The 26453-nt window shown below is 32.7% G+C and overlaps 11 protein-coding genes across 11 annotated transcripts; 6 read left to right on the top strand and 5 right to left on the bottom strand.

The window, feature by feature from the left end:
* Positions 1-155: 155 nt before the first annotated feature.
* BN7_781 (uncharacterized protein) lies at positions 156-2936 on the bottom strand (the record flags this gene model as incomplete). The annotated part of the gene is made up of 2 exons (XM_011278656.1): positions 156-2736; positions 2827-2936. 2 exons carry the CDS (start codon positions 2934-2936, stop codon positions 156-158), a joined length of 2691 nt encoding a protein of 896 aa, XP_011276958.1.
* Positions 2937-3158: 222 nt separating this feature from the next.
* BN7_780 (uncharacterized protein) lies at positions 3159-4100 on the bottom strand (the record flags this gene model as incomplete). The annotated part of the gene is made up of 1 exon (XM_011278655.1): positions 3159-4100. The coding sequence occupies one exon, from the start codon at positions 4098-4100 to the stop codon at positions 3159-3161; it is 942 nt and encodes a 313-aa protein (XP_011276957.1).
* A 306-nt stretch (positions 4101-4406) lies between these two features.
* Positions 4407-5867, bottom strand: PRR1 (serine/threonine protein kinase PRR1; the record flags this gene model as incomplete). The annotated part of the gene is made up of 1 exon (XM_011278654.1): positions 4407-5867. The coding sequence occupies one exon, from the start codon at positions 5865-5867 to the stop codon at positions 4407-4409; it is 1461 nt and encodes a 486-aa protein (XP_011276956.1).
* Positions 5868-6965: 1098 nt separating this feature from the next.
* On the top strand, positions 6966-11351 carry RGR1 (Rgr1p; the record flags this gene model as incomplete). Its single annotated transcript, XM_011278653.1, has 2 exons — positions 6966-9415; positions 10340-11351. The coding sequence occupies 2 exons, from the start codon at positions 6966-6968 to the stop codon at positions 11349-11351; spliced, it is 3462 nt and encodes a 1153-aa protein (XP_011276955.1).
* Positions 11352-11584: 233 nt separating this feature from the next.
* Positions 11585-12435, bottom strand: SBA1 (Hsp90 cochaperone SBA1; the record flags this gene model as incomplete). Its single annotated transcript, XM_011278652.1, has 2 exons — positions 11585-12240; positions 12417-12435. 2 exons carry the CDS (start codon positions 12433-12435, stop codon positions 11585-11587), a joined length of 675 nt encoding a protein of 224 aa, XP_011276954.1.
* Positions 12436-12950: 515 nt separating this feature from the next.
* Positions 12951-14048, top strand: BN7_776 (uncharacterized protein; the record flags this gene model as incomplete). Its single annotated transcript, XM_011278651.1, has 1 exon — positions 12951-14048. The coding sequence occupies one exon, from the start codon at positions 12951-12953 to the stop codon at positions 14046-14048; it is 1098 nt and encodes a 365-aa protein (XP_011276953.1).
* Positions 14049-14556: 508 nt separating this feature from the next.
* On the top strand, positions 14557-15546 carry HEK2 (Hek2p; the record flags this gene model as incomplete). The annotated part of the gene is made up of 1 exon (XM_011278650.1): positions 14557-15546. One exon carries the CDS (start codon positions 14557-14559, stop codon positions 15544-15546), a length of 990 nt encoding a protein of 329 aa, XP_011276952.1.
* Positions 15547-16627: 1081 nt separating this feature from the next.
* Positions 16628-17707, top strand: BN7_774 (uncharacterized protein; the record flags this gene model as incomplete). Its single annotated transcript, XM_011278649.1, has 1 exon — positions 16628-17707. One exon carries the CDS (start codon positions 16628-16630, stop codon positions 17705-17707), a length of 1080 nt encoding a protein of 359 aa, XP_011276951.1.
* Positions 17708-18065: 358 nt separating this feature from the next.
* On the top strand, positions 18066-19493 carry RBA50 (Rba50p; the record flags this gene model as incomplete). The annotated part of the gene is made up of 1 exon (XM_011278648.1): positions 18066-19493. The coding sequence occupies one exon, from the start codon at positions 18066-18068 to the stop codon at positions 19491-19493; it is 1428 nt and encodes a 475-aa protein (XP_011276950.1).
* Positions 19494-19764: 271 nt separating this feature from the next.
* On the top strand, positions 19765-20622 carry PRE2 (proteasome core particle subunit beta 5; the record flags this gene model as incomplete). The annotated part of the gene is made up of 1 exon (XM_011278647.1): positions 19765-20622. The coding sequence occupies one exon, from the start codon at positions 19765-19767 to the stop codon at positions 20620-20622; it is 858 nt and encodes a 285-aa protein (XP_011276949.1).
* Positions 20623-20784: 162 nt separating this feature from the next.
* On the bottom strand, positions 20785-24840 carry BN7_771 (Pre-rRNA-processing protein; the record flags this gene model as incomplete). Its single annotated transcript, XM_011278646.1, has 1 exon — positions 20785-24840. One exon carries the CDS (start codon positions 24838-24840, stop codon positions 20785-20787), a length of 4056 nt encoding a protein of 1351 aa, XP_011276948.1.
* Between the last annotated feature and the right edge of the window lie 1613 nt (positions 24841-26453).

Below are 26453 nucleotides of genomic sequence, written 5' to 3'. Positions count from 1 at the left end.
CACATTAAATATTAGCACGTCGATAATTGACTGAATCCACAGGTAAAATGTTAATATCTCACTAGTACCACTACAAAAACTTAGTTTAAACCATAGGATACATCTTGTATATAGTATATGGAGCTAGAAGCAAACTTTCTTAATTTTTGATACAATCAGACAGCAAGTGTACTGTCTGCATCATTAGCTGGTACTGGATTTGGTTTAGTAATATTGGATTTCACAAATGTTGGAAATCTATCATAAAATGCCGCCAACTGCTTTGAAGATGGGTTGAGTCTCAAACAAATCAAATATATTTCAGCTAACTCTGCTCTTGTCTTTTGATAGCTATCTATGGTCAATAAAGGAACATAGGGTAAAATCAAGTCCAAAATGTCATCAAAGTCTTCTTTTGTAAAATAGTGAAAGTTCACAGATAGGTAAAACTTGATGATCAACAAAGAATGGTATTTCTCCTCTCTCAAAGTTTTGTTTGATAAAATATTATCAAATATCATATGGAAACATCTTTTGAAACTATCTAAGTTTAAAGCCTGTATCATCAAGCATAAAGATCTTACTGTTGGTCTACTTATGAAGTCCAACTTGTTCTTAGCGACATGAAGCAATAAATGAATTAAAGTAGTGTAAAGCTCATCATCAAGAGTAACCCCGTTACTATAGTAAACATAATTTCTAATGAATAATATAACTTTCTCTAACAATTTAGTTCTTTTTGTGTATGCCATTTCCAATATATCCTCAATGATATCATATAGCTGTTCTTGAAAATAGTCATAGAAACCCTTTGGTAAATGTAATTTCAAATGACCAATTAATAAACCAAAATTATCATGACGAGCCTTCCAGTTCTCTGAAGTTTCTTTACCACTGTAGACCTTGAGCAAATCATCAATGTTTTCCATTGTCAAGACTTCTAGCAATTCAACGTTCATATCAACGTCAATGTCTGATCCAAAGGCCAGATTCAAATACGTGTCAATATCAGAAGTCTCACGATTGATCAAATATGTTTCCACCAGATCAGAAATCCTGAAAACCTTTAATGGATTTTTCTTTCTTGGAGAACTCAATCTGGATAGGGATCTTTTATGTGGTGATTGGCTTACTGGTATCTTTGAAGGTGAAGGTTTTGGCGTCGAGTCAATCTGTGATTCACATGGGTTTGATATTGGCGTTTTAGGTCTTTCTGAAGTAAAATTGTCTAGAACTGATGATGGAGCACTTTCTTTCACTGAGCTTGATGATGGACTGCTTGTATTTGCATCCAATGATAACAGATCCTGGATTTCAAAATTTGAGTCCAGCAGTGTTACAGGAGTATCAGGCGTATTCCTGTTTTGATCTGTATCTGTTACGTTACCAGCATCAGACTCCAATGGCTCCAAATTATTAACCAAACTTGAGTCAACTCCTGAGTCCCTTGGAATCGCACCAACGATATCATTAATAAGGTGACTTTTAGATTTCAGATCGATGTAATTATCTTGGGACACATATAAATCATTATTATGGCTCTGATCATTGTTGTAAAGGGGTTCAGGTGTGTGCAATATCGAATGAGCTCTGATATCATTGGCAGGTAAAGGATAGTCTAGATCATATAATCCGTCACTATTGTCTAATACACGATAATTTTCTGTCACATGAGAGCCTGTAGTAGATTTGTCTATTGATTGGCGTTTAAACTTCATATCCAGACATGTGCCTTCGGTGTTGAAAAAACTGGTGTTTTGTGAGATAGAAGACTCTAAAATATGATTTTCAACATCATTAATATTACCAAGAATGTTGTTAAGATCCAGTTCATTCAAACTTGTGTTTTCATCATTTTCCAAGAGTCGAGCAAAATCAGGATCTGGTATATTTAATGGTTCCTTTTCATTCTCAAGTGACTTTGAGATTTCATCTGATAGCAAAGTAAGATCCAATTCATGATCAGAAGACACTATTGATTGAGCTCTAAATCGACCTTGATTTAAAATAGGCGATTCAGTATAAGAGGACTCTGTATCACGATGCTTCCTAATTATCAGCTCATCGGGTATGGTTTGGTTTGGCACAGTTGCCAGTGGGATGCTTGCTTCATCTTCTGCGTTCCCTTTTAAAGACCCCATTACATTTTCCGCATCGAAATGATTTTTTAAAGAGGTTTCAAGATTTGATGTTTCAATCTCTTCTGGAGATCTGTATTGAAAACTTTCAGTAATTGGTGATTTAATACTTTTTGCCGTGACCATTTTATCAAATTTCCTTTCCTCTGAAGTATTTGAATTCTTTTGTTCCGCCTGCTCTTCACCATTGCGTATATTGCTTTCATCTGTAAAGTTCAAAACAATTGGAGCATGTTCGAATCTTCTATCTCTTCCTCTTAACTTTTTCACCACAATACTAACGAAAAGAGCTATCATAAACAGAGATGGCACAAATATTTCTGATATAGGCGCATATGGTTGAGAACTCATTATGCTATAACCGCTATGTGGGGCTCCAAAGTTATTGGGGACCTGATCAAGAAGAGCAATAAGGGATACCATCATCTCATCTACCCACCAACCATCTTCATCTAGCCCAATATAGCCTTCCTCAGGAACGTATCTCAATTTAGTAGAGTGAATATCATGATTATTTTTATTCAAATTTGAGGTATCGTAATCATTGTAGTCATTTTCATCATCATAATCATCAAATTCTGGTATAGTTTCTTGATTTGAGTCAATTTCTTGGTTAATACTATCTTGAGTTGGAGATTGACCAATCAACCATCCTGATTAAACATTAGCCTCATAAATCATCTATAGATTATCTCCAAAAGATAAATACTTACCTCTTGCTCTTTCATCTTTACGCGTATCTGTCGTAAGCGCTGACCACAACACCTGTGCTCCCTTGAACGGTGAAGATATGATAAAAATTAATATATCAACAAACATATTCAAATGACACACGGCGGTTCAATGAAATAACATTAATAGCATATAAAATAAGAAGATCAACCACTAGACCTCACCAGTAAAATATGATTTTTGATGTTCAGATAAAAATTGAATGTTGAAAGTTGAAACAATGATGAGACATGATCCCCAAATTTTTGTATCTCCGGATTTTGAAAGCGCAGCAGAAAATGTGACAACCTACTAACATTAGCACAACAATCAAGAATCCTCATTAATATTTAAAAAGTCAACTGGATCTTTATCAGGTTCAACCCATTCGAACCCTTGACCCCCATGGTCCCAATACTCTCTGAACATTTCTTCGTTTGGACTCTGGGTTATCATGAACCCCAGTTCTCTCAGCTTTTTATGAACAAATTGATCCATCTCATCTTTATTATATTGAAATCCATCTTGGAACGTTCTAATCAATTTTGAGTCTTTGTCATGGAAGTTTGAAACATTTGTTGTAAATAAATCTCTATAAATAGATACGTATTTAGCACATAATTGATACTCTAAATCATAAAAATACTTGTGGAAAATTGAATTCACTGGCCTCCACGAGATTCCTTCACGTTTCGACCCACCAAATAGAAGCGTCAAAAGAAATAAGTTGATAAAGTACATGTCGAACATAGCATGAATAAATTCGTGGCCTTTTATGCCAATCTCAAGAATGCCATGAAATGTCAAAACTCCAGCAAAGTATAAAAGTGCAGTCTTTTGTAGCTTTTGGACACCATGATATCTGTAAATTTCACCATTTCTTTTAATCAACTCTATTGATGTTTCTAAATTTTTCTTCTTGTATAATAGTTGTCTTAATGCTACCTTATTTAATTGTGAATCATTTTGACCCTTCACAGCGTCATAAATAAAGGCGGAAGATGGTACTGGGGTTTTAACTAGGTAAGCCTTGATAACATCTGGTGATCGCTGAGCAATCTTGATTTTATTAAACAAAAACTTTTCAATATTTGGTTCCCTATACTTTACAATGTTATTGATACTTCTTAAATTGTATGTATTTGTTGTTTTATTTGTCTTGATAAAATCTCGACAAAGACCAATGACTTTGATATAACTTTCATCTGATCTGCTGGCTCGAAGTATCACATCTATATGCTTTTGAAGATTTGTGAATCCTTTTTGGGGCATCTTAACTAATTCAAAATTAACATACAGATGCCATGATATATGATTTTGTGTATAAACTGAATCCAATAATAATAATATGTATGGGGGACAGGTGCCCTAAATCTGTGGGACGTTAATTTTTTGAAATCCAAAAATTCGCGCCTGTATGATGTATCTCATAAAGCCCTACAAGTAAACATAATTATTCACCAATTGAACAATTGATTAAAAAATTATTAAGAAATTATTATATTATTATAAATTAGTTATATCAGATTATTTGTCACGCCTTCTCGTTAACAGCGTTTTCGTTTTTATTCATGGATGTTAGTATTCATTATTTTGAAGCTCTGGAATATCTTTGACCCAGGATATTTCACAGACTTGAGCTGCGCTTAGTCTTTTTTCTCTTCGAACCAATAAGTTTTCGACAATGTATTTAGCTCCTTCCCAATCTTCCTCTTTCCAAGTTGATCCTTTGTTTTCGTCGCTAAATTGGTTCCATGACCATTCGATTCTAGCAATTCTATGAGCAACTCTTGAACGAGCCCTGATCGATTTATTTGGAGGTGGATCGAATGGTAATCTCCCTTCCATTATCGAATATAATAAAACACCTAATGCCCAACTGTCAGTTTGTCTACCGTCATATGGTAACCCAATCAACAATTCTGGGGGAACATAATCTTCAGACCCACAACGGGTTGTCAATAACGGATTTTCCGGGTCAATCGTTCTTGAAAGGCCAAAATCAGTGACGGTTATCAAGGAAACGTTTTGATCAACAACCTGTAACAATTTATCAACTTTGTAATTGACCAAAATATTCTCCAATTTGATATCTCTATGTACAATATTTTTATTGTGTAAGTATGCAATTGATCTTGCTATTTCTGCAAATATCTTTTTGATAATATATGGACTCAATATCTTCCTATGCTTTGATGCCAATTCAAATAAGTCACCACCTTCACAATATGGCGTATACATGTAGTATTTTGATGATGTTATATGCAGTGCTAGAAGTTTAATGATAGAAGGATGATTGGCTAGTTTCAAAAGTTCAAGTTCTCTTTTTAAAGAGCTTTCAACTCTGGCTCTTGTATCTCTTTGACTCGGTAGCTCGACTATTTTAACAGCAACAAATTGTAACTCTGGCTTTGTATGGTGTAACTCTTGAGCTAAAACAACATCACTGAATGTACCTTTCCCAAGAGTCCTGATGTGTTTCCAGACATGGGGTTCTTTATCATGATCATAGCCTTTATAAAAAACATCGGAAGGATCAACAGAGGTTTCAAGCATTTTTTCTCTCTCCATTTCTTTAGGTTGAACTTCCATTGGTGTTGAAACACTTCTCTTTTGTGGGTCCTTAAGCTCTGCTAATCTCGCATCCAAATTGCTTGTTGTTGAGGATGTACTGTCTTTTGAACTGGTTGATCCATATTCAGATATAATTCTTGCATTATTTATTGAATTGAGCTGATTAGCTGAAGGTCGTATAGACAGTGAACCATAAGATTTTTTCGCAGAGAGCATCTGTAAGTCACCAACAATGGGTGATGGTAGTTCAGTAATGGATTCAAATTCTGGAGAGACTGGGGAAATTGAATATCTGCTTTTTGTCTCTATGGAAGGCGTGGATTTTAACGGCGAGACTGATGTGTTAGTCTTAGGTAAGTTCTGGTTTCTTGAGGCTGACTCCCCTCCAAATGCCCTTCTGATAGAAAACATTGAGTGTGGTTTGGAAGGTGATGTATTATCTTTGAGTCTATCATTTGTTGACATAATGAAGTATTGATAAACAGTGGTATAATGTATATGGTGTAAAGTGTGCACTTGTAAAAGTGTTTAAAATCAACAAAAGAATGAAGGTAATGTATGGCTATTGATTATTCTTATTGAAACCTTGAATTTTGTGTAATTATACTGGTGTTCTGATTTGATTTAGCTAATTCCTCAAACAAAAATGTCTTTCTTTTAGTATGATGAATCAAAACAAACAACGTTTGTGTAACTTTCAGCAACGAACAAGCAATGCGCATATAAATTTCTCAGTGGTGCCAATTGGAATAAATAAAATATCTTTTGAAGCACCACCTATTAACAATCAATTCTTATCAAAAAAAAAAAGTGAATATAAATTATTGAATATTGAAAATAACCAAGTATAACTTTTTGTGATGTTGTTATTTATCGCGTATCACCTCTCTGAAAGTATTCTCAATCCTATATAAGACTAATTTCAACAAAGCGCCTAATTGAATAGATGAATCTGATACCTTGTGATGAAGAAACGCTGGTGGCTAATGCTGTTGTGCTAAAGTCCTTCTTTGTAAATCCAGTTACTCGAAAAGCTAAAAGTTCATTTTGTTATCTTTTGGTTTTTTTTTTTCGTATTTAATTGTTTATTATGTGTTTCCCCAACAGGGGAATTACCTTTTGGGGATATTTTTATTGGATTTAACAGAGCTTCGCGAATTCAAGAAAAACATGGATTTTTGGCGCTGGTTTAAAACTAATTGAAAATATAGAGGTAGTTGAAAAATCAATAAATATCACCAATTCAAAAAGGGAACCATCCGATTCAAAACCGCATTCCTTTTCTTCCAGGTGAAGGGTCTAAGTTCCACTGAAATTCAAGAGCAACTGATTAAATTCATTCTTGCTCCTTTTTTTTTTGTGATTGGTTTGTTAGAGTAGCATCTGTTTACAAATAATATAGAAGTTCAGTCAACAAGAATATTGAAATCATCCAACATCCCAAAATTAGTTTCAACTTTCAATACAGTGAATATCAGAGCCCGGTACATTTCTTTTTGACGAAAAGAATAAAAGAAACTACAAGATACTTTAGAGAAATCAGTGAACTCAAATAAGATCATTATGAATTCTGAAGTTGTGAAGCAACAACCGCCAGAAATACCACATATCACAACTAATATAATATCTCTTTCAGATATATTACGGAAGATATCAGAGTTCTCATTTGCTGAATTATCACATGTTACACAGGCCCAACCTTCAAATGAAGCCAAAAAGAAAAAGTTATTAGAACTAATTGTTTATCTACGGCAAGAATATGTTCGGTTATATGTGTTGACAAAATGGTCAAAAGTTTCAGCTCAAGATTTTAACAAATTGATTGATCTGTTGGCATGGTTAAGAGAACAAGCAAATTATTTCATCAACCTGATATGGGCTACTAAATCAATAAATCAAAGTTTACTCAGTGCTAAACTTCCAAATCCCGATCTTATAACAGCGCTTGAAGTTTTCACGGAAGGGAGACCAACATTACCATCACATAATCTAATTGAATCAAAGTTATCACCTACAAAGATTTTAGAAACTTTGAAAGATCTGAATGTAACTTTATCAATGAAATTTGCTCTTGTGGAAGATATACCTGATGAGTTTTTGAATTATGAAATTAAAGACGGTAGAATTTTCATTTACACAGAGGATTATGAATTTCAAGTATCAGTGATAGATGAGAATTCGCCATTCTTCATGATTAACTTCAAATTTAATTTTGGTGACTTTGAGAACAGTCGAAAAATACTCAGAATCTCGAATGATGCCTTAAAGATTGGTGGATTTATGGAACTAAACAAAATTTTAACAAACTATACCAACACCATGAAATTATATATGATTCATGTTAAATTGAATGGAATGAAAAATATTAAACATATATATCATGCAGATAGCTTCAGAATTGTCATAAATTATTGGATCCATAGTTATGTTTTCAAAAACTCATATATTGAAATTGGCTTAAATAAAGATAACAAGATCATTTATAGATGGTTCAAGCAAAACGAGTTTGCAGAGACATTCCATGATATTGGATATATTGAGGATTTTTTGAATGAAATTTATTACAAACATGCCATCTCAATTCTGGATCAAATTGAAGATCTGACAGTTAATAAATCAGTATTACAAATTAATAGAAAGACTGGTCTTTTCTATTTCAAGAACTCCACACCTTTGAGTAATAGTTTTTTGAAAAAATTGAACTCTGATGATTTCAAGAATATCAATACAAACTTGAAATTTCTAAGAATGGATCACAAGTTCATGGAAGTTTCGACTATCTTATCAGTGACTTCTTGGATTCAAAACGATATTATTAAATTATCGCCACAAGAGTTATCAAAAATATCGGAGCATCAACAACTCGGTACTGGATCTGAATCAATTCCTTATTTAATGAAGAACGTAAAGTTTTATACAAGGAAAGAATGGCCATCAAATTGGTTTTTGATATTACTGATTGATACTAAAATCAAATCATTTATAGGGAATATCAAGTCCATCACTGGACAATGGACCATAAATACATTACAAGAACTTAACATTGAATCATTTGACTATAAAACATCAAAAGGTTTAGTTGATTATATAACAAAATCCATTATCATTCAACTTATTACAAATGAATTGGGTAACTCTATTTATAAGGTTGTTAAAGGGAATGCATTGGTTATACAAACTGACTCATTTATATCCATACCAGATACTGCAAATGTATTATATCTCTCATTTGAACTAGATCCAAATAAAAAGGATATGTTGTTGAAATTGAAAGGTAGACTCAAAAGTAATATTACATTAGAAGATTTTGCTATTGATAAAGATGGAGTATTTGAAATTTTTGAAACTGTTGAATATAAAAGACTTTCAATATTGGGTAATATAATTGCTAAATTAGAAAAATTAGCTAAAGTTATAGGATTAATAAAATTCCTGAAATTGGAAAGTTTGAACCTACTGAAAGTTAAATTAGATGAAGTTGTTTTCAAGTATGGCTCACAAATATGTACATTGAAAGATGGGTTTAATATTGAACTACCAGCAACTAACCCTCACAATATTTGTTTGGGCTCTATAAAAAGATACCTGAATAGTAGAGGGATTGGTAAACTGTTTAAATATTTACAAGATTCAAATATTCTTGTTGAAAAATTAAATGAACTTGCTAAAGCATCAAAAACTGATACTACATATGATCCATCCAAGTTAAGATATCAAGTCATTCCAAAAAACTTAAATTTTTTCACCGTCTTGTATTATAATAATTCAAAACCTGAACGTCAAGTACTGGAGTTGAATATTGAAATGAAGAATAAGAATGGTAACAATTATTATTATATTAGTTTTGATAGAGATACTGATGCCGAATTAAAAGTTGATTTTACAAACAAGGGACAATTAGCCAAACTAGCAAATGGTCAAAATAAACTGTTATTGTTGCAAAATGGTATTCTGTGTGATGAAGAAGGATTGAATAAGATCTTAGGTTATTTCCATGAGAAGATTATTAATAAGTATTCAAATTAAGAAGTTGGCTATCATTATATAACATACACTCCTAAAAAGGTGTATAAAAAAAGTTAATTGCATTCACAAATTACTATAGAATTCATTGTATACTGTAGTTATAGATATATTGATCAATGTGATTTGAGTAATTGTTCAAATTTGGTCTACCATCCGTGTATAATGTAGAACTAGAAGATCATTAAAGAAATTTGTATATTTTTGTTGAATGAATAAACATATAAATAAATATAATCGATCATTATACCCACGCGGAGTAGCTGCTGATCTTCTTTTGTAAATAGTAATAAATAAATAAGTGAATAATAAATATAGTTTAATAAATAAGGAGCAATTAGACTTCAGTAGCGTCCAGGATATGGTTCATCCAAGCAAGGCGCAACATATCTTTCATGCTTAGTACCACCAGGTCTTTGTGGTGGAATGAATGGATCTGGATGTTTATATTTTTGTAAAGTAAATTGAGTCTTTTCAATTAAAAGCTAAAAAGAAGATGTTAGTATACTTGTGTATCTATCCTGTTTGATCATATTTTTATACTCACTCTAAGCTCTTTTGGATCATCAACATTTTTATATAAATCAAATTGAGTTCTAATTTCAACAGCTGTTTGTCTATAAAGATCTCTTCTATTAATCCAATTTCTTGCCAATTTTAATGATTGACGATATAACTGTTGGATTATTCTCTTGTTACCTTCAGAGAATGGCAAAGGACGTGACATTTCTTCTTCTAACCACCAATGAGCTTTTCTCAGTGAACCAATCAAGTTTTGGATTATCAATCTTATTGTTTTTTCTTTAAAGGAGCCTGTTATCCTGTAATCAAATTTCTGGAGAAGTATTTCATTGTGGGAAAATTTACATCAGAACACCAACATTGGAAAAATAGTCGGAAATTAGCCTGTTTAGGAAGTCCGCCATTTTCGGAAGACACGAAGACGTGAAGCGCAACGTTTTGGAATTGACTGATATCAAAGATCAAATACTTTTACAAAGAGTTGATTCAATTATAATAAACAAGTCAATTTTCACAATGCCAGTTGAAGATAACGATGGACAAATCGTCCTTACACACCCTTCAGATCCATCAACTCAAGTTTCAATCTTAAATTTTGGTGCTAATGTCCTTTCATGGAAAATTAAAGGTGAAGAACAATTATGGTTATCAGAAGGTGCAAAATTAGATGGTTCAAAAGCTGTTCGTGGTGGTATTCCATTAGTTTTCCCTGTATTTGGTAAAAAAGATGAAGGTCCAACTGCAAATTTACCACAACATGGATTTGCACGTAATTCAACTTGGGAATTTTTAGGTCAAACAAAAGAAAATCCACCAACTGTTCAATTTGGATTAGGTCCTGAAAATGTTGATGAAGAATTATTAAGTAAATGGCCAAATAATGATTTTACTTTAATTTATACAATTGAATTAACTGAAGAATCATTGAAAACTTCAATTGAAGTTACAAATAATGATCAACATCCATGGGAATTCAATTGGTTATTCCATACATATTTAAAAATTAATGATATTGAAGATGTTTTAGTTTCAAATTTCCCAGGTGAATTATGTTATGATCAATTATTAAAACAAAGTTATGAAGAAAAATTACCAGTTGTAAACTTTAATGAAGAAGTTGATAGAATTTATCAAAAAGTTCCAGAAGATAAAATTACTCAAGTTGTTGCACTTGGTTATCCAGTTCATACTTTGAAAAGATCAGGTTTACCAGATATTGTTGTTTGGAATCCATGGATTAATAAATCTGAAAGTATTGGTGATTTCTTACCTAAATCAGGTTATAAAAATATGGTTTGTATTGAGCCTGGTTATGTTCATGAATTTAAAACTTTACAACCTGGTGAAACTTGGAATGCTTCACAATTATTATATAAAGATGAGTTAAAATTTCAAGCGGTTTGAATGAAATATCTACAAAACTATAAAAGGATCTTGCTCTATCTTTATACGATTTAATATATTCAATTGATATATTTTTACATGTTCATTATTTAAATCGATGTCAATTAATTAATGTGAAACCGCTAATAATATAAATTATAACGTACAATTAATTATATATATATATACTGATTGTAAATTAGCGTATATAGCTTTGTTTTTTCCTTTTAAATTTGTGAGATTTTACTTAATACTTATTTAACTTCCTCTACTTTATCTTCTTCATCAGATGAACTGAAATCAGCTTCAGTAGTTTGAGGATCAACTGGACCGGCACCTTCAGCCAATTTTGAAAAGTCGAAACCACCTGGACCAGCACCAGCAGCACCATCGCCACCTGCTAAAGCAGCCAATTGACTCATATCGAAACCACCTGGACCACCTTCACCACCAGCTAAAGCGGCTAATTGACTCATGTCGAAACCACCTGGACCACCTGGGCCACCGGCACCACCAGCGCCTGGGAATCCACCACCAGCGGCTTGGGCAGCAGCAGCTTGAGCAGCATATTCATCATCTTCAGCAGCTTTTTCATCTTGTTCATCTTCATCAACCCATTTATCAAAATCAGTTTTAATATAATGATATTTTAATTTTTCTTTTGTTAATCTTGGCCAGAATTCTTCTTGTTTTTCAACTTTACGTAAAACAAAAAAGATTGAATTACCAGATATATTATAATGAGATGATTTTGGATCAATTTCTTTGAAAAATTCTAAATTTAATTTATAATGTTGTTTATTTTCATCACTATCACTATCAATATTTAAATGAGTTGAAGTTAAATCAATTTTTGTGTTTGTAGAATCACTGATTTTAACAGTGACATATAGGATGTTTTTAGTTTCATCTTCAACATTGGATCTTTGAGCCCATAAAACTGGTTGTGGAATGTTAGTAACTTGAGATCTTGATATAAAGACAAAAGTGGCCCCCGATGGCGATAATGATTAGCATTGAAATACTTAATCAAGCCATTGAGGCCCCTCTTTCACACCGTCTAGTGAATTGATTGACTTAACATACCTTCTGGAGGAACAGCCATTGTATTTATTTTCAGTTTTGTTGTGTATCAATTGAATTGACTTGTAGTGTACTAGTAATAGAAACCGAATCACCCTCAGCAATTGAATCAACGTTTTTGAATGGCAATTGTTAACAAAAATAAAATTAGAACGATCGACTGACTCAGCACTGACGTAAGGATTGACTTCCCGCGAATTGCTTTCAATTGTGAAATTTAAGCCATAAAAGTGACGTTTTATAAAAGACTGGGATTATCAGGGATTGTTTTGTTCGTTTGTGTTGAGGTTTCTTTGGAAGTTGTTCTTATTAGATATATACCTAGTCACTGTTCATTCCATTCACTGTTTAACCAATTCTAGAGAGAAGTTCGTGCAAGATTTCCAGATTCACAGATTCAACTGTCATCACAAGCTGGTTTTCTTATCACCTGATAGAGCTGCATATTATTATAAAACAAGTGTATTTGTGTTAAAAGAGGATATTATATTATAGTTGAACTTTGAGTGTCTTATTATATTGCTAAACAATTCAAAGATGATTCACAAACTTCCTATTGAACTTAAACTACGGTTATTGGATTTACAACCAAGATTAAAATACACCAATAGAGAATTTTATATTTTACACAATGAATTATACAAGATGAAAGTATTCCATTTATTAGGTAATGTTTCATTAGATAAGATTTTCAAATTATTAAAAGTTTTCTCATCAACTTTAGAGTTTTGGAATGGTTCTTTAACAAAGCTTTATAAACCAGATTTAAATTGGATTTTCATTTATTCATTATTACAAAATCGTAAAATTTTCTTTCAATATCAAGATTTTGTTATCCAAGAAAATACAAATCAAAATTCAACAAGAGTATTGACTCAAAAAGATGATGAAAATGAATACATTCATATAGCAAGTGCACATGCATTCCATTATCATAAGATTACTTATTTACCAAATGGTAATTATAATTTTCAAATTGCTTTAAGAAATATCAAAAGTTCAAGAGGGTTAGGAACAACTAAATTTCAATTGAATTATTTAAATGAATCTATAACTGCATATCCTCCAAGTATTATAAATGAAATTTTACCAAATGATCAATTGAGTGTTCTTAATTTAGGTGAATTTACCATTGATAACCATGAAAATGATTTAACAGAAGTTGAAATTATAATTGAAGAGATTGGAATGTTTCCTAAAACTGACATAATATTGGATTATTTAGACTTTAGACCATTACATAGTGATTATTTATACTATTCATTACCAGGAGACCCTTTCAAAACTTATGAAACTTTTGTTAATAAAATTGAGAAAACATGTCATTTAGCAATTGATGATATATGGGGTAAAGATGTTCATGCACATTTACAGGAAATGTTTGAAGAAGAAGAAGAAGAGGTGGATTCTTCACCAGATTTCCCATTAACACCACCGTCTGATAAACTAGATCAATTGGTTCAATATAATTATGTTTTAGAAGAATCAAACCTTGAAGATTTGAAAAATTATGCTAAAGATTTCTACACTTCCAGCACAAGACATGTCAAGATGTACTTTCCTAGTGATCAACGACATTTCAGAGAAGAACACACTGGTCCTTTGCTTGAATGGAGAGTACCTTTACTCAGATGAATGCTTTGTATATCTGGTATTTAAGAAAAATGGCTAATGAAGTGACGAAATTTATGAATTTATATATGCTGCTTTGTAATCGCTGACTCAGCCCAGCCGCGTTCGAAAACTGCAAAACAGAATTCAATCAAATTTTTTTTTACAAAGGCGAAAAAAAAAAACCTTTTAAAAAGCAAATGTAGTACGAATACCTCAAAATTAAATCAACGGCAAATTAAAACATAATCAATTTTAACAAAGAAAAGGATTTAAAACTATTTGAAGAAACGCAAAATCATCTACAACCCGAAATTTGCCATTCTCATCCTATACAAATCCCCACTTAGCCTCCTACTTATCAATCCCATTATCACAGAAAAAAAAAGATCCCCTTTCATAGTTTGAAAAAAACCGTTCAACGTTCAAATCAAATAACGTCAAATTTTTTTTTCTTCATTCATCAGATTCAATTGAAATTACCATATAACAAACATATAATCAATTCAAATTTTCATATATATCCTTAATAATGACTGATCAAGAAACTTCAGAATCTTTATTTGATACAAAATTCACTTCAGATTCAACAATTGATACTTCAATCTTACCATCAACAGAAATCACATCAGCTATAATAGGTTTCCGTATTTTAGTTTCTGTTAAAGAAGCTGGTATAGTTATTGGTAAAAATGGTTCCGTCATCGCTGACATAAGAGATCAAACTGGTGTTAAAGCTGGCGTTTCAAGAGTTGTTCAAGGTTGTCCTGATAGAATTTTAACTGTTACAGGTCCTTTAGATTCAACCGCTCAAGCTTTAGGTATGATTGCAAAAGCTTTAGCTACATCACCATTAGATGAAACTATTTTCCAATATTTCCCATTGAAAAGATTATTACCACCAGGTGAAGAAGGTTCAACAAGTTTAAGATTATTAATTCCAAATGCTCAAATGGGTACAATTATTGGTCGTCAAGGTGCAAGAATTAAAACTTTACAAGAAAATTATGATGTTAGATTAGTTGCTTCAAAAGATTTCTTACAAAATTCAACTGAAAGATTAGTTGAATTACAAGGTTTACCTGAAAAAATTGAAATTGCTTCTAAAATTATTGCACGTTGTTTAATTGAAGATTGGCATAGTGCTGCTGGTACTTCATTTTATTTACCAACTCCAAGAATTCCAAGACGTTCAAATCATAATAATAATCATACAACTTATAATAATCATCAAAATAATGGTTCAAATCATTCATCAAATTCAGAAATTTCAAAAACTGTTAATTTCCCAAGTCAATTTGTTGGTTGTTTAATTGGTAAAGCAGGTTCAAGAATTCAAGAAATCCGTAAAGTTTCAGGTGCTCAAATTACAATTGCAAGTGAAGACGATGATAATAATGAACGTTCATTTACTTTAGTTGGTAGTAATAAATCAGTTGATAAAGCTTTATCATTTTTACAACAAAATTTAGAAAAAGAAAAAGAACGTCGTGAAAAATTAGCTTCAGCTGATGAAGAATAAATTTGATGATTCTTCATGTTTCCTTTTGAGTTTTTCATTTTTTGTGTGTTTTAAGTGTCTGTGTTTCTCTTTTTTTTTTATAGATCTATTACTCATGGAACTCAAATTTTATCGTTTCTACTCTATATACTCTTGTTGATGATTGTGGGTTCTTGTTTACATTTGGACATTTACTGCATGAATTATTAAATGATTATGAAGAAAAGAGTTTTATGTTTTACCCTGCTCTTTTATGATGGACAGTTGTTTTTTCTTGGTGAAATTTTACTAGTTGATATACTTTATTTTATTTTAAGATTATTTTTTTTATCTATCATTATACATATTATTATTATTATTATTTCACTTTGATTTGCTTGACTTGATTTTAAAAAATTTACTATTTGCAATTTATTCACATTTTCTACTTATATTAAATTAGATATTTGATCATATTTGCCATATATATGAACCCATTTGTGTTATTCAATTATATTGCATATTCAATAATTAATTTGAACATTATGATGGTGTTTTTGCTATATTTGTTTGTGATGATCTTATATAATCTTTTTTCTATCCTATATAAACCCTTGTATTATATGAATTTCATGGCTACATTATATTAACTTTTGAAATTGTAGTCGATTGAATAAAAATTATTGTTCTGGTCCTGTTTATTATGGTGTGTCTCGTAACAATTTCTTTGTTTACATTTTGTCTATTTGGGAGCCCAAAGGGAAACCAGATATTTATTAAAAAAAAAATAGAGTAACAAATGCATCGTCAAGTATCAAAACTTAGATTTATCTGACTGTTCTTTATTGTTTCAATCTATTCAACTTCATAGGGGAATTCATCATTGAGGTCAAGTTAAAGAATTTGATTCTGGAAATCAAAACTTATTCAAATTAATTTGTTCATTCGTTATTGCAACATTCCCGGTCATAATTAAAATTATTACTACACATTCCAGACTAGCTAAGGTTCTTTAATTCAAACCCTAGTTACCAAGGCAAATCAGGAAATAACATAAACGACTCAATCATCACATTGGAATCCAAACAAAGTACATTCTTTAGCTGAAAAAAAATAAGTTACAATGTCAGATCAATTACCTGGGGCTTTCCCATCAACACCTTCTTGTCAAAATAAAATTTTTGAACAAAAAACTCCAACTGCTACAGATTTTAAATTTACACCTTTATCCAGCATGTCTGGTGTCAAGAAACAATTATATCCTAATATATCACATTTAAAAGGAGGTAATAATGACGATGATGATCTGGCAAGAAGTATAAAAGAAAAAGGTTATAGTAGTAACATAAGTACAAAAGTCTTATCTGAATTAAATCAAAGAGCTGCTTCCAAAAATTCACATTTACAAAATAAATCATCTGTACTAAGTCCAAGAAGCTCAAGATATAATACATCTCATAGATCAAGATTTCAAAAAATGGATTCAATATCTTCACATTACGCTGCAAGTACTAGAAGAAATCAGGTTCAAGCAAGAATGGATTCTATGTCTAAGCCAATCAATAGACAAGAATTGGAACAAGATAAAGAAAACATACCATCTTATGATCCAAACTCTAAACGTTCTGGTAATTCTGATATAGCAAGTGCAGCAAAAAGAAGAAAAACTGAAGTTGGTGTTAAAGAAGTTCGTTCTTCATATAAACCAACGTTAACACCATCTAAAAAGGAAACAAATTTGCAAAAAATCTTGAATTCGTTACCATCTGCACCAAAGGAAATCAAAGAGACCAAAACTTTGAAAACAAAACCTTCAATTTCACAATTCTCTAAACCGAAACCAAATATTCCAAGTTCAACAAGTACGAAAACTTTAAGAGAATCAAGATCAATTTCACATCTACCCAAAACCCTCACAAAACCAACAGCAAGTTCGCAACTAAGAGCTTCAGCAAGTATAGCCAATCTAAAACAACCACAACAAACATTAAGACACACAACATCAACAAGAACTTTACCAAAATCTACAACATTAAGTAATTTGACGAAACCAACAGCATCAAGTATTTCAAGATCATCATCAACAGTGAATAATTTGAATCATCAATTGACTTCAAAACCATCAAGAGAAGCATTATCAACTTCAAGAATACCCAGATCAAAATCAATAATGAATGATAAATCAAGACCACTGTGGAGATAATCAAATTGATGCCTAATTACAGATTCTAATTATCTAGTAATACATTTATGATTTTTTTGACTTTTTTTTTGTGATCGAGACATTAAAGGAATATTTTGCATATATAATAATTAATAAAGTGAACATATAACAAATGTTGTATATATGAGTCCGTAGCTTGAAATATTGCTATATGTTTCTGGAAGCCTTTTATTCTTTCAATAATTCCGTATAAAGTAGTTTATTATAGCTTCCAGGTCGTGCGCTTATCGTTTCTTCTGCTTATTAAGATTAAAAAAATCTATAAGCATCTTTAATAATTCAAGATGTTGAACTCTTTTGAATTTTATAAGTCAAGTTATAATTATAATTAAACAAGATGGATTTAATTGGTGATATTGTTGAACATGATATTGAAGCACCTACACCTCCAACTTTTGAGCCTTTAAAGAAACAAACTACTGGGTTTCCAGCCCCAAGAAGAGGAATCAAAGGTAGTGCTTGGAAGAGGAGACATGGTATTAAAACTCAATCAGAACCTGAGTCCCAAGCTTCAACACCAGCTCCAACATCAAAAGATGGATATGAGCTTGATTCTAAAACAGGGTTAAAACGTTTACCAAAGAATGAACAAAAATTAAACTACGATAATCTTTCAGAAGCCGAAAAAATTCATATGGAGAATATTGAAATTTTAAGTAAAATGTCAGAAGATCAAAGAGCTCAAGAAAAACAAGAACTATTAGATTCTATGGATCCTGGTGTTTTGAAAGCATTACTACTCAGAAGTGAAAAGAAACTCAATAAAAAGAGTGAAGCCGAGTTCGAAGGTTATGGTGATTGGATTGGTGGTGATAGAAATGGTGAAGCTTGGAAAGAACCAACATTAGATAAAACAGCAGTTGATAAAGCATTGGGTATAAAATCTTCTAATGAATTAGAAAACGACTTGTCAAAGGAAAAGGTCTCAAGTAATGATAAGAAAAAGGTTAGATTTGATGAAGAGGATAGAACTGTGCACAATGAACAACCTGTATCAAAAGTTGATGAAATGAAACATGTGGGAACTTTGGATGCGGATGATATTGCACCCCCATCATACCAAATTAATAATGAAGCTGACAGTATTCCCTTAGAAGAAGCCATCGCTAATGTTCATTTTCCTAAGGCTCCTGTTGATGATGAAGAAACTTATAAATTGGATATAAATGATCCAGATTTTCAAAATAAATTACATGAAAAATATTTCCCAGATTTACCAAAAGATACAGATAAACTAAAATGGATGGAGCCTTTACCTGATTTAAAACCAGGTGAGCATGTTTTCGATAACGTTTCAGATTTAAGATTTGATTTCAAAGGTGATTTGATTGTTCCATCTGGTGCTAATGATATCGCAATTACTGAAGGTCTTCATCATCATTCTGAAAACCCAGCATTGGCTGGTTATAACTTAACCGAGCTTGCACATTTGAGTAGATCTACTGTTTCAAGTCAAAGATGTATTGCTATACGAACATTAGGTAGAATTTTACATAAATTGGGGAAGGGTAAGTTCAATATTGTACCCGAATTTGAAACAGATGAAGATGGAGAAGAAATACCAGTTAATGATGAAACATTAAAATCAGCAGCTGATGAATTTGATCAAATGTTTTGGGGTTTAATTGATGAACTAAGAATCATTGAAACTTTAGAGGAAAGTGCAAGTGAGAAATTTACAAATAATTTGAGTGTTAGAAATTACGCAATTGAAGCATTATGGCTCTGGAGACAAGGTGGTGGTAACAAAAGACACGCCAAATAGATAAAATACATAACCATTACTCTGCAATCAACCTTTACCATCTGTATCTTTATTATAACACTTTCGAGCTCATTATCTTTGTACATAATGTATAATGACACTTATTCGTGGCAGATTCGCGAATTCTCGAGTTACCCCCAAATGAGCTTCAACAAAATTCGCGCCAGATCTATAGAGCTTTACAAATATACAATATCAGTGGCGAGCATAAAGAATCAGTTGAACCTACATTATCCATTCAATTGACAATTATTCATCTAATTAATTCACAATGGATGCTATTGCACAGAAATTCACAAGCAGAGCCGGTACTCTTAGTGCTTTAGGTTATGACAATGATCAAGCTAAAGAACATGATTTCGTTGATAACGTCAACTTACCATTAGCACCATCATTATCAATGCCACCAATTTCACAACCAACTGATTTCTTAAGAGCTCATACTGATGATTCCAAGAATCCAGATTGTAAAATCAAGATTGCACATGGTACTACTACATTAGCTTTTAGATTCAAAGGTGGTATCGTGGTGGCGGTTGATTCAAGAGCTACTGCAGGTAATTGGATTGCATCCCAAACAGTTAAAAAAGTTATTGAAATCAATCCATTTTTATTAGGTACCATGGCTGGTGGTGCTGCTGACTGTCAATACTGGGAAACTTGGTTAGGTACACAATGTAGATTACATGAATTGAGAGAAAAATCAAGAATATCTGTTGCAGCTGCTTCTAAAATATTGTCAAATTTAGTCTACCAATATAAAGGTATGGGTTTATCAATGGGTACAATGGTCTGTGGTTATACAAAGAAAGAAGGTCCAACTATATATTACGTTGATAGTGATGGTACAAGATTAAAAGGTGATGTTTTCTGTGTTGGTTCTGGTCAAACATTCGCTTATGGTGTTTTAGACTCAAACTTAAAATGGGATTTAACAGTAGAGGAAGCATTATATTTGGGTAAACGTTCTATTCTAGCTGCTGCTCATAGAGATGCTTATTCTGGTGGTTCAATCAACTTATATCATATCACTGAAGATGGTTGGGTTTTCCATGGTAACCATGATGTTGGTCCAACTTTCTATGAAGTCAAAGAACAAGAAGGTTCATTCAACAACGTTGTTGGTTAATTACGAACAGATGATACAAAATATATGTAAATTAGATGACAAAATTTTTAATCTGTATTGTAGTCTACAAATCGTGAATCGATTATTAATACATTATATTAATTACTTTAAACATGAACAAATTTCGTTAAAAAAACCAAGCGTTTATAATTCTGTCTATATTCATTCGTGTCTAGCAGCTTTATCTGTATGTGCATTTCCCGTTGACATGTCTGATTCTTCTTCAAATGATCTCTTTTTACTTGTTTCCGTTTCATAAGCTTGAGTGAAATCTGATGATAATAATCTGTTCAATTCTTCTTGATCCATAACTGCATCATTTTCTTCAATAGCTGGTGTACCTTCTTTTGAAAAGGATTTCAAAACCTTATTAAACTCTTCATCTTCATCTAAAAATGATAAATCAGGAGCTTCAGATCCTGAATTCTGGACATGTGGTGTAGATTCAATAACTGGTTTACCAAAGCTCAAATCAGGCCGTGAAACCTTTTGGCCAGTTTGGCTTGAATTGGAGTTTTCAACCCTTTCTTGTTTAACAACAACATTTGGAGCCCCCAATTGATTAGTTTTATTGTCATTTATTGTATTTGACTTTGGTTCTGGTCCTTTCTCCAGCTTGATTGATTGTTGATCGAAATTAGCAGAAACATCGTTCGGCAAATTTTGAATCTCACTTTGAGTTTGATGCTGTTCAGATAACAGATTTGTGGAATCACCAGTAACCAGTCTTGAGACATCATCAACACTCATATTACCACTAAATAAGGCATTGGCATTTGGTTGTGAAGCTGGTCTATTGATATCAACTGGATTACTAGCATGGGAAACAATAGGTTCAATCTTTCGAGCAATTGGAGTTGAAGGTTCTGTTTGTGCTTGTTGAATGGAATTATTATTTTGAAATTGAGCTAAAGCACCATTATTTGTAAGGCTTTGAGTGCTTTGACTTTGTGTAGCAGATGGTACTTGTGTATTGAGTGGCTGAGATGACAAGTTTTGTGAAGTCTGTGGTTGAACTGAGCTTAATGAAGACGCTGATCTCGGTAATGGTTGTACCTTTGGGGCATTTGGTGTTGATGGTTGAGTTTGAGGTGTACTTATAACATTTGGTTTGTTGAATGAAGATACCAAGTTACTAGATTGTGTCTTGACAGGTTGTGGTTGTATAACTCCTTGATTTTGACTAGATGTAGATGCCAGGTGTGCTTGTGAAGCAGGTTGCACAGCATGTTTTGGTTGGGAAGTACTCTGTTGTTGTACAGGCTTATGAATATGTTGTTGAGATGGGGCTGGTGAATGAACTGGTGCTTTTAAGTTACTTGATTGCACTCGAGATTTTTGGTTTTGCAATCCTTGATATCCTTGAGTAGCTGGTGCTTGTGTATATTGTTGTGACTGTGATTGTGGTTGAAGCTGAACTTTAGGCTGAACTGGTGGTTGATGCATACCAACTTGCTGTTGAATTTGAGGTGATGATGTATGTGTAGCTTGAGGTTGAGGTGTGTATGGCTTTTGCTGCTGGGCTTGTGGTTGTGGTTGTGGTTGTGGTGTGTATGCCCTCTGTTGTTGTGCTGGTGGAGTATAAGTTCTTTTTTGTTGAATCGGTGATGGAACTGCAGGAGTAGTCTGTTTATGAATTGGTTGGATTGGTATATTTGCAACATTTGGTGATGAGGTACGAGGTGATGGTGATTGTTGGACAGGATTTGGTGTACCAGCTCTGGAATTTCCAGCAGATGATGTAGATTGTGAAACTTTTAATGGGGCTTTTATTCTACCATTTGTAACCTTGAAAGTAGCAGCATTCAAAGCAACAGTTAAAATTCTTGTCAATTGTTGCGGATTCGTCTCAATCAGTGTAGCTAAAGGATCAGAAGTGATACCTTTAGTCTTAGCCGCTTGAGTCACTTGAGCTATAGTCATTGCAATTGCTTGTGTTAAAATAGCAGAGATAGTTGGTCTATCAACTAAAGTCTTCAAATCTTTAGATAAAATCACCAACTGTTGTTGTAAATGTGCTAAAGCTTTCTTTGTATCAGCTGTAAGACCTGTTGGAGGTGGTTTAGGAACTTGAGGTGGAGGAGGTGGAGGCTGAGATAAGGTTCTTGATGGTTGAGAAGATATACCACGATTTGCAGCTAACTGAGCTTGAATACTGGGTGTCTTATTTTGAAATTGTGGAGCTGGAGATTGTAATTGGGATGATGGTTTGAATTGCTGTTGTGGTTGTGGTTGTGGTGGGGGGTTTTGTTGTTGTAAAGGTAAGGTGGAAGGTGGTAAAGGAACAGGTTGTTGAAGTTGTTGTTTAGGAGCTTGAGGTGTTGAGTTATACTGGTTATTTTGCTGCTGTCCCTGCTGAGGTCTTTGTTGTTGTTTATGCTGCTGTGTAACACCTTGTGGTTTAGGTGCTGCAATTGAAGGCGATTGTTGAGGTGTTGTATAAGACGATGTAGCAGGAACTGTGGGTCTTGCATTTGTGACATTTGCAACAGGTTGTTGTTGGAATTGTTGAATGGATATTGAAGATGGTGCATTCTGAGAAGGTTGTTGTTTTTGATTATTAGCAAAAGGCACACTTGGTGTATTATTGATTTGAGATTGGCTTTGTAAAGGACTTTGACTTGAAGTTGTATTGACCTTTACTTGATTTTGAGCCAACGAAGGTTGTTGGAGAGCTGGAGGTGGCTGTAATGGTAAGTTTTGCAAACCCTGTGGTTGTTGAAGATTATTAGGCAAAGATAATGTATTTGGAACAGATTGTTGTTGGTTAATATTTTGTTCACTTTGCTTTTGTTGCTCAAGCCTTTGTTGTTGAAGCTTTTGTTGTTGTAATTGTTGTTGTTCTAACTTCAAAGCTGCTGCTTTAGCCTTAGCTGCTGCTGCTGCTGCTTGTTTTTTCTTGAGGCGGTCTTTTTCAGCACAGTACTCCTCATCAAGACCCCATAACCAACCTTTACCTTCTTTTGAAACTTTTCTGAAAGCTTTATTCAGTGATAAATTATGACGAACAGAACTTTGCCATCCATCTGGACAATATTTATAATAAGGAAATAATTCTTTAATGGATTTATAAATTTCAGCCAAAGACATACCTTTTGAGGTCCCATGAGTTCTTAAACATGTGGCGATCAAATTTGAGTATGAGCAAGCTGGCTTAGTTCTATATTCTTCAGGAATTTCATCGATTGTATAAACCTTCTTTGGAGGTTTTGGTGGTCTTGGTTGTTTCTTCTCTTTAGCTTTCTTGACTTGTTCAGTAGCCTCAGTTGTTTCATTTTCAACTTTTGCTACTGGTTCAAAATCTTTACTACTCAAACCAGGAGTATTAGAACCAGATTTCTCACCAACATTTTCGGATGATGAATGATGATATAAACTACTTCTCAAAGAGATAGCATCTGAAGGATTAATTGGTTTTGACGGACTTTCTAAGTTTTCTTGTGGGTTCATACCAGGTAAAACAAATCTGAAAACAATTTGACCAATCTGTACTTTTGATTTATTTGTCAACGGAACAGTAGCACCTCTCTCTATGAACACATCATCAACAAAAGCACCATTTTTCCCTTGAATTGATAATTCAAATCTTTCTGTACCAAAATTATAGAAAATTTTCGCATGTTTTCTTGAAATGGCCTTTGAATCACCTAAATGAACATCAACTGAATGAGACTGATCATTTTCAGATTTTCTACCCAATACAACTTGTAACGTTTGAACATAAAATATAAAGTTCTCGAATTCTAAACGAGCATACGCGGAAACTTTCGATATATCATCAGCTGTTGATTTTATGTTTTCTTCTTGTTGTTGAATAGTCAATGGTTCTTTATGTCTCTCAGGAGTGTGGACCTCCTTCTTCACTTGTGAGTTCAAGTTTTCTTCAATTGTTTGTTGTTGTTGTTTACTGGATTCTTGTGATTCTGCTTCTTTCTCTAGATTCTCAGTCTCTTTGATAACCTGATCTATTTCATTTTGTATAGTTTCATCTGGGTTTATTTTAGATTGGTCTAATTTATCATCTATTGAACTAAAATTAACTTTTGTATCAAATATCCCATCGATCATGGGGCTTTCAGCCTTAGCATGGGGTGATAATGATTTTTCAGAAATTGAAGTTGGTTGTTCCTTTTGAAGTTGCAATGAATCAACTTCCACCTCTGGTGTTGATTTAAACGATAAGAATGAATCCAGCTGTCCCGTTGACGCTGAGCTCATCTTTCAAAATCTGTTATATCAAAATAATTGTGGAAGTTGTGAGTACAATAGTAGGGATCCCCTTTTTGATCAGTGAAAGTTAATGACAGTTTGTAAAGCTTTAGCAAAAATATAGTATACTAATATTTCCTTAATAAATGTGACAATATTTTGATTAAATTTCCGTTAAAAAACACTTATTTTTTATGACAACCAATGATTCAAATTTGATATATAGCTTCCTCCTTAACAGTTAAACTGAAATAAAGTCAAATGTTTAGCAATTTCTGGAGTCTTTGTGTGTGATAAAGCACGGCTTATTGTTTGTTTTTATTTACTATTCATACGCTATAGATAAATATCCATCTTCAAATTTTCTTTGGTGCCCATTAGTGCGCGAAACAGGAATTTTCTGGTGGGGTGTTTCCCTGACCGATGCCCTTGTGGTTAATATAAATAGCCTTCAAAAAATAGGTCATATCAGCTATATATTAAAGCTTGAGCTACTGAAACTGGCTTGAACGCAATATTCTTTCTTGGGGGAAACTTGGGAAGCAATGAACTGGCGTTAAAGGTCTGTCAAGAGCTGGAGTGAGAGCAAGATGTGCTATATATATATTGATGATGAGCTGTTTAATTTTCTATGAGCTGTTTTAAATATGATGAACTTTCTGAATATGTTAACATTGAATGTCAGCCAACAAAACAGATCACTGATCAAATTATATTTGATATCTTCATATTATGACTCGTCCAATGGGTTAACATGATTTATAATTAATGATTAAAAACCAATTAGATATATATTCAAGCTGATGTTAACGAAAGTGATATTATCGTGATCCCCAGATAATTTATATTTACACGTACATGGCTTATTCAATTCACCATGTCACGATTACAAATATTAATTTATTATATTAAAGTTTAAAATTAATATGTATTTGTCGATCATGAATCATTTTTTTTCAGCTTGATATAATGTCTATAAAAAACTTTTCCATAATTGAGTCGAAGATAATCTACATGATATTATAAATATGTTATATGCGTTCATATAAATATTATTTAGACCTTCATACACGTCAAATTTGTATGTACATTAACGGCCCTATTTGTACAATAAAGTATTATACCGGCTTTCTTTTACTTAGCTTCCTGGAACTTGTAGTCGATGTAGTTCTACTGATCTCATGCAAAGATTAGGGGGGCATAGAGGCATAGAGTACATAATATTATGATCAATTTAATACAAGCATATGTAAAACGTAAAACTAATTGATTCGATACCCAAAAGATTATCAAGGTTCACAAGGCTGTAATTGTTTCTTTTTTAGAATTGATCCTTATATACTGTATATAGAAATCAGGATTGTTTACGTCGTCTAGTTTAAAGTTTAAATTATATTTTCGTGTATCGTCGTGTACCGTGATTAAACTAAGTTTATGATTTTATGCTTCATAAACCAAAGAAAGTAGAAACGGTTTGACTTTTTATAGATCTTCTAAGTTGAACACAGAACCGAGATTCTTCAACTTGAAAATCTGTCAACCTGTTCCACAGCCTTTATAATGATGATATATCATATCACTAAATCATCAATTGAACCAATTCTAGATCAATTGTCCTACTT

This window comes from Wickerhamomyces ciferrii, contig 00013 (genome assembly GCF_000313485.1).
Source record: "Wickerhamomyces ciferrii WGS project CAIF00000000 data, strain NRRL Y-1031 F-60-10, contig 00013, whole genome shotgun sequence".
Classification (NCBI taxonomy): domain Eukaryota; kingdom Fungi; phylum Ascomycota; class Saccharomycetes; order Phaffomycetales; family Wickerhamomycetaceae; genus Hansenula; species Hansenula ciferrii.
Note: the sequence above shows the minus strand (reverse complement) of the source record. Positions and strands in the feature narration are given on the sequence as shown.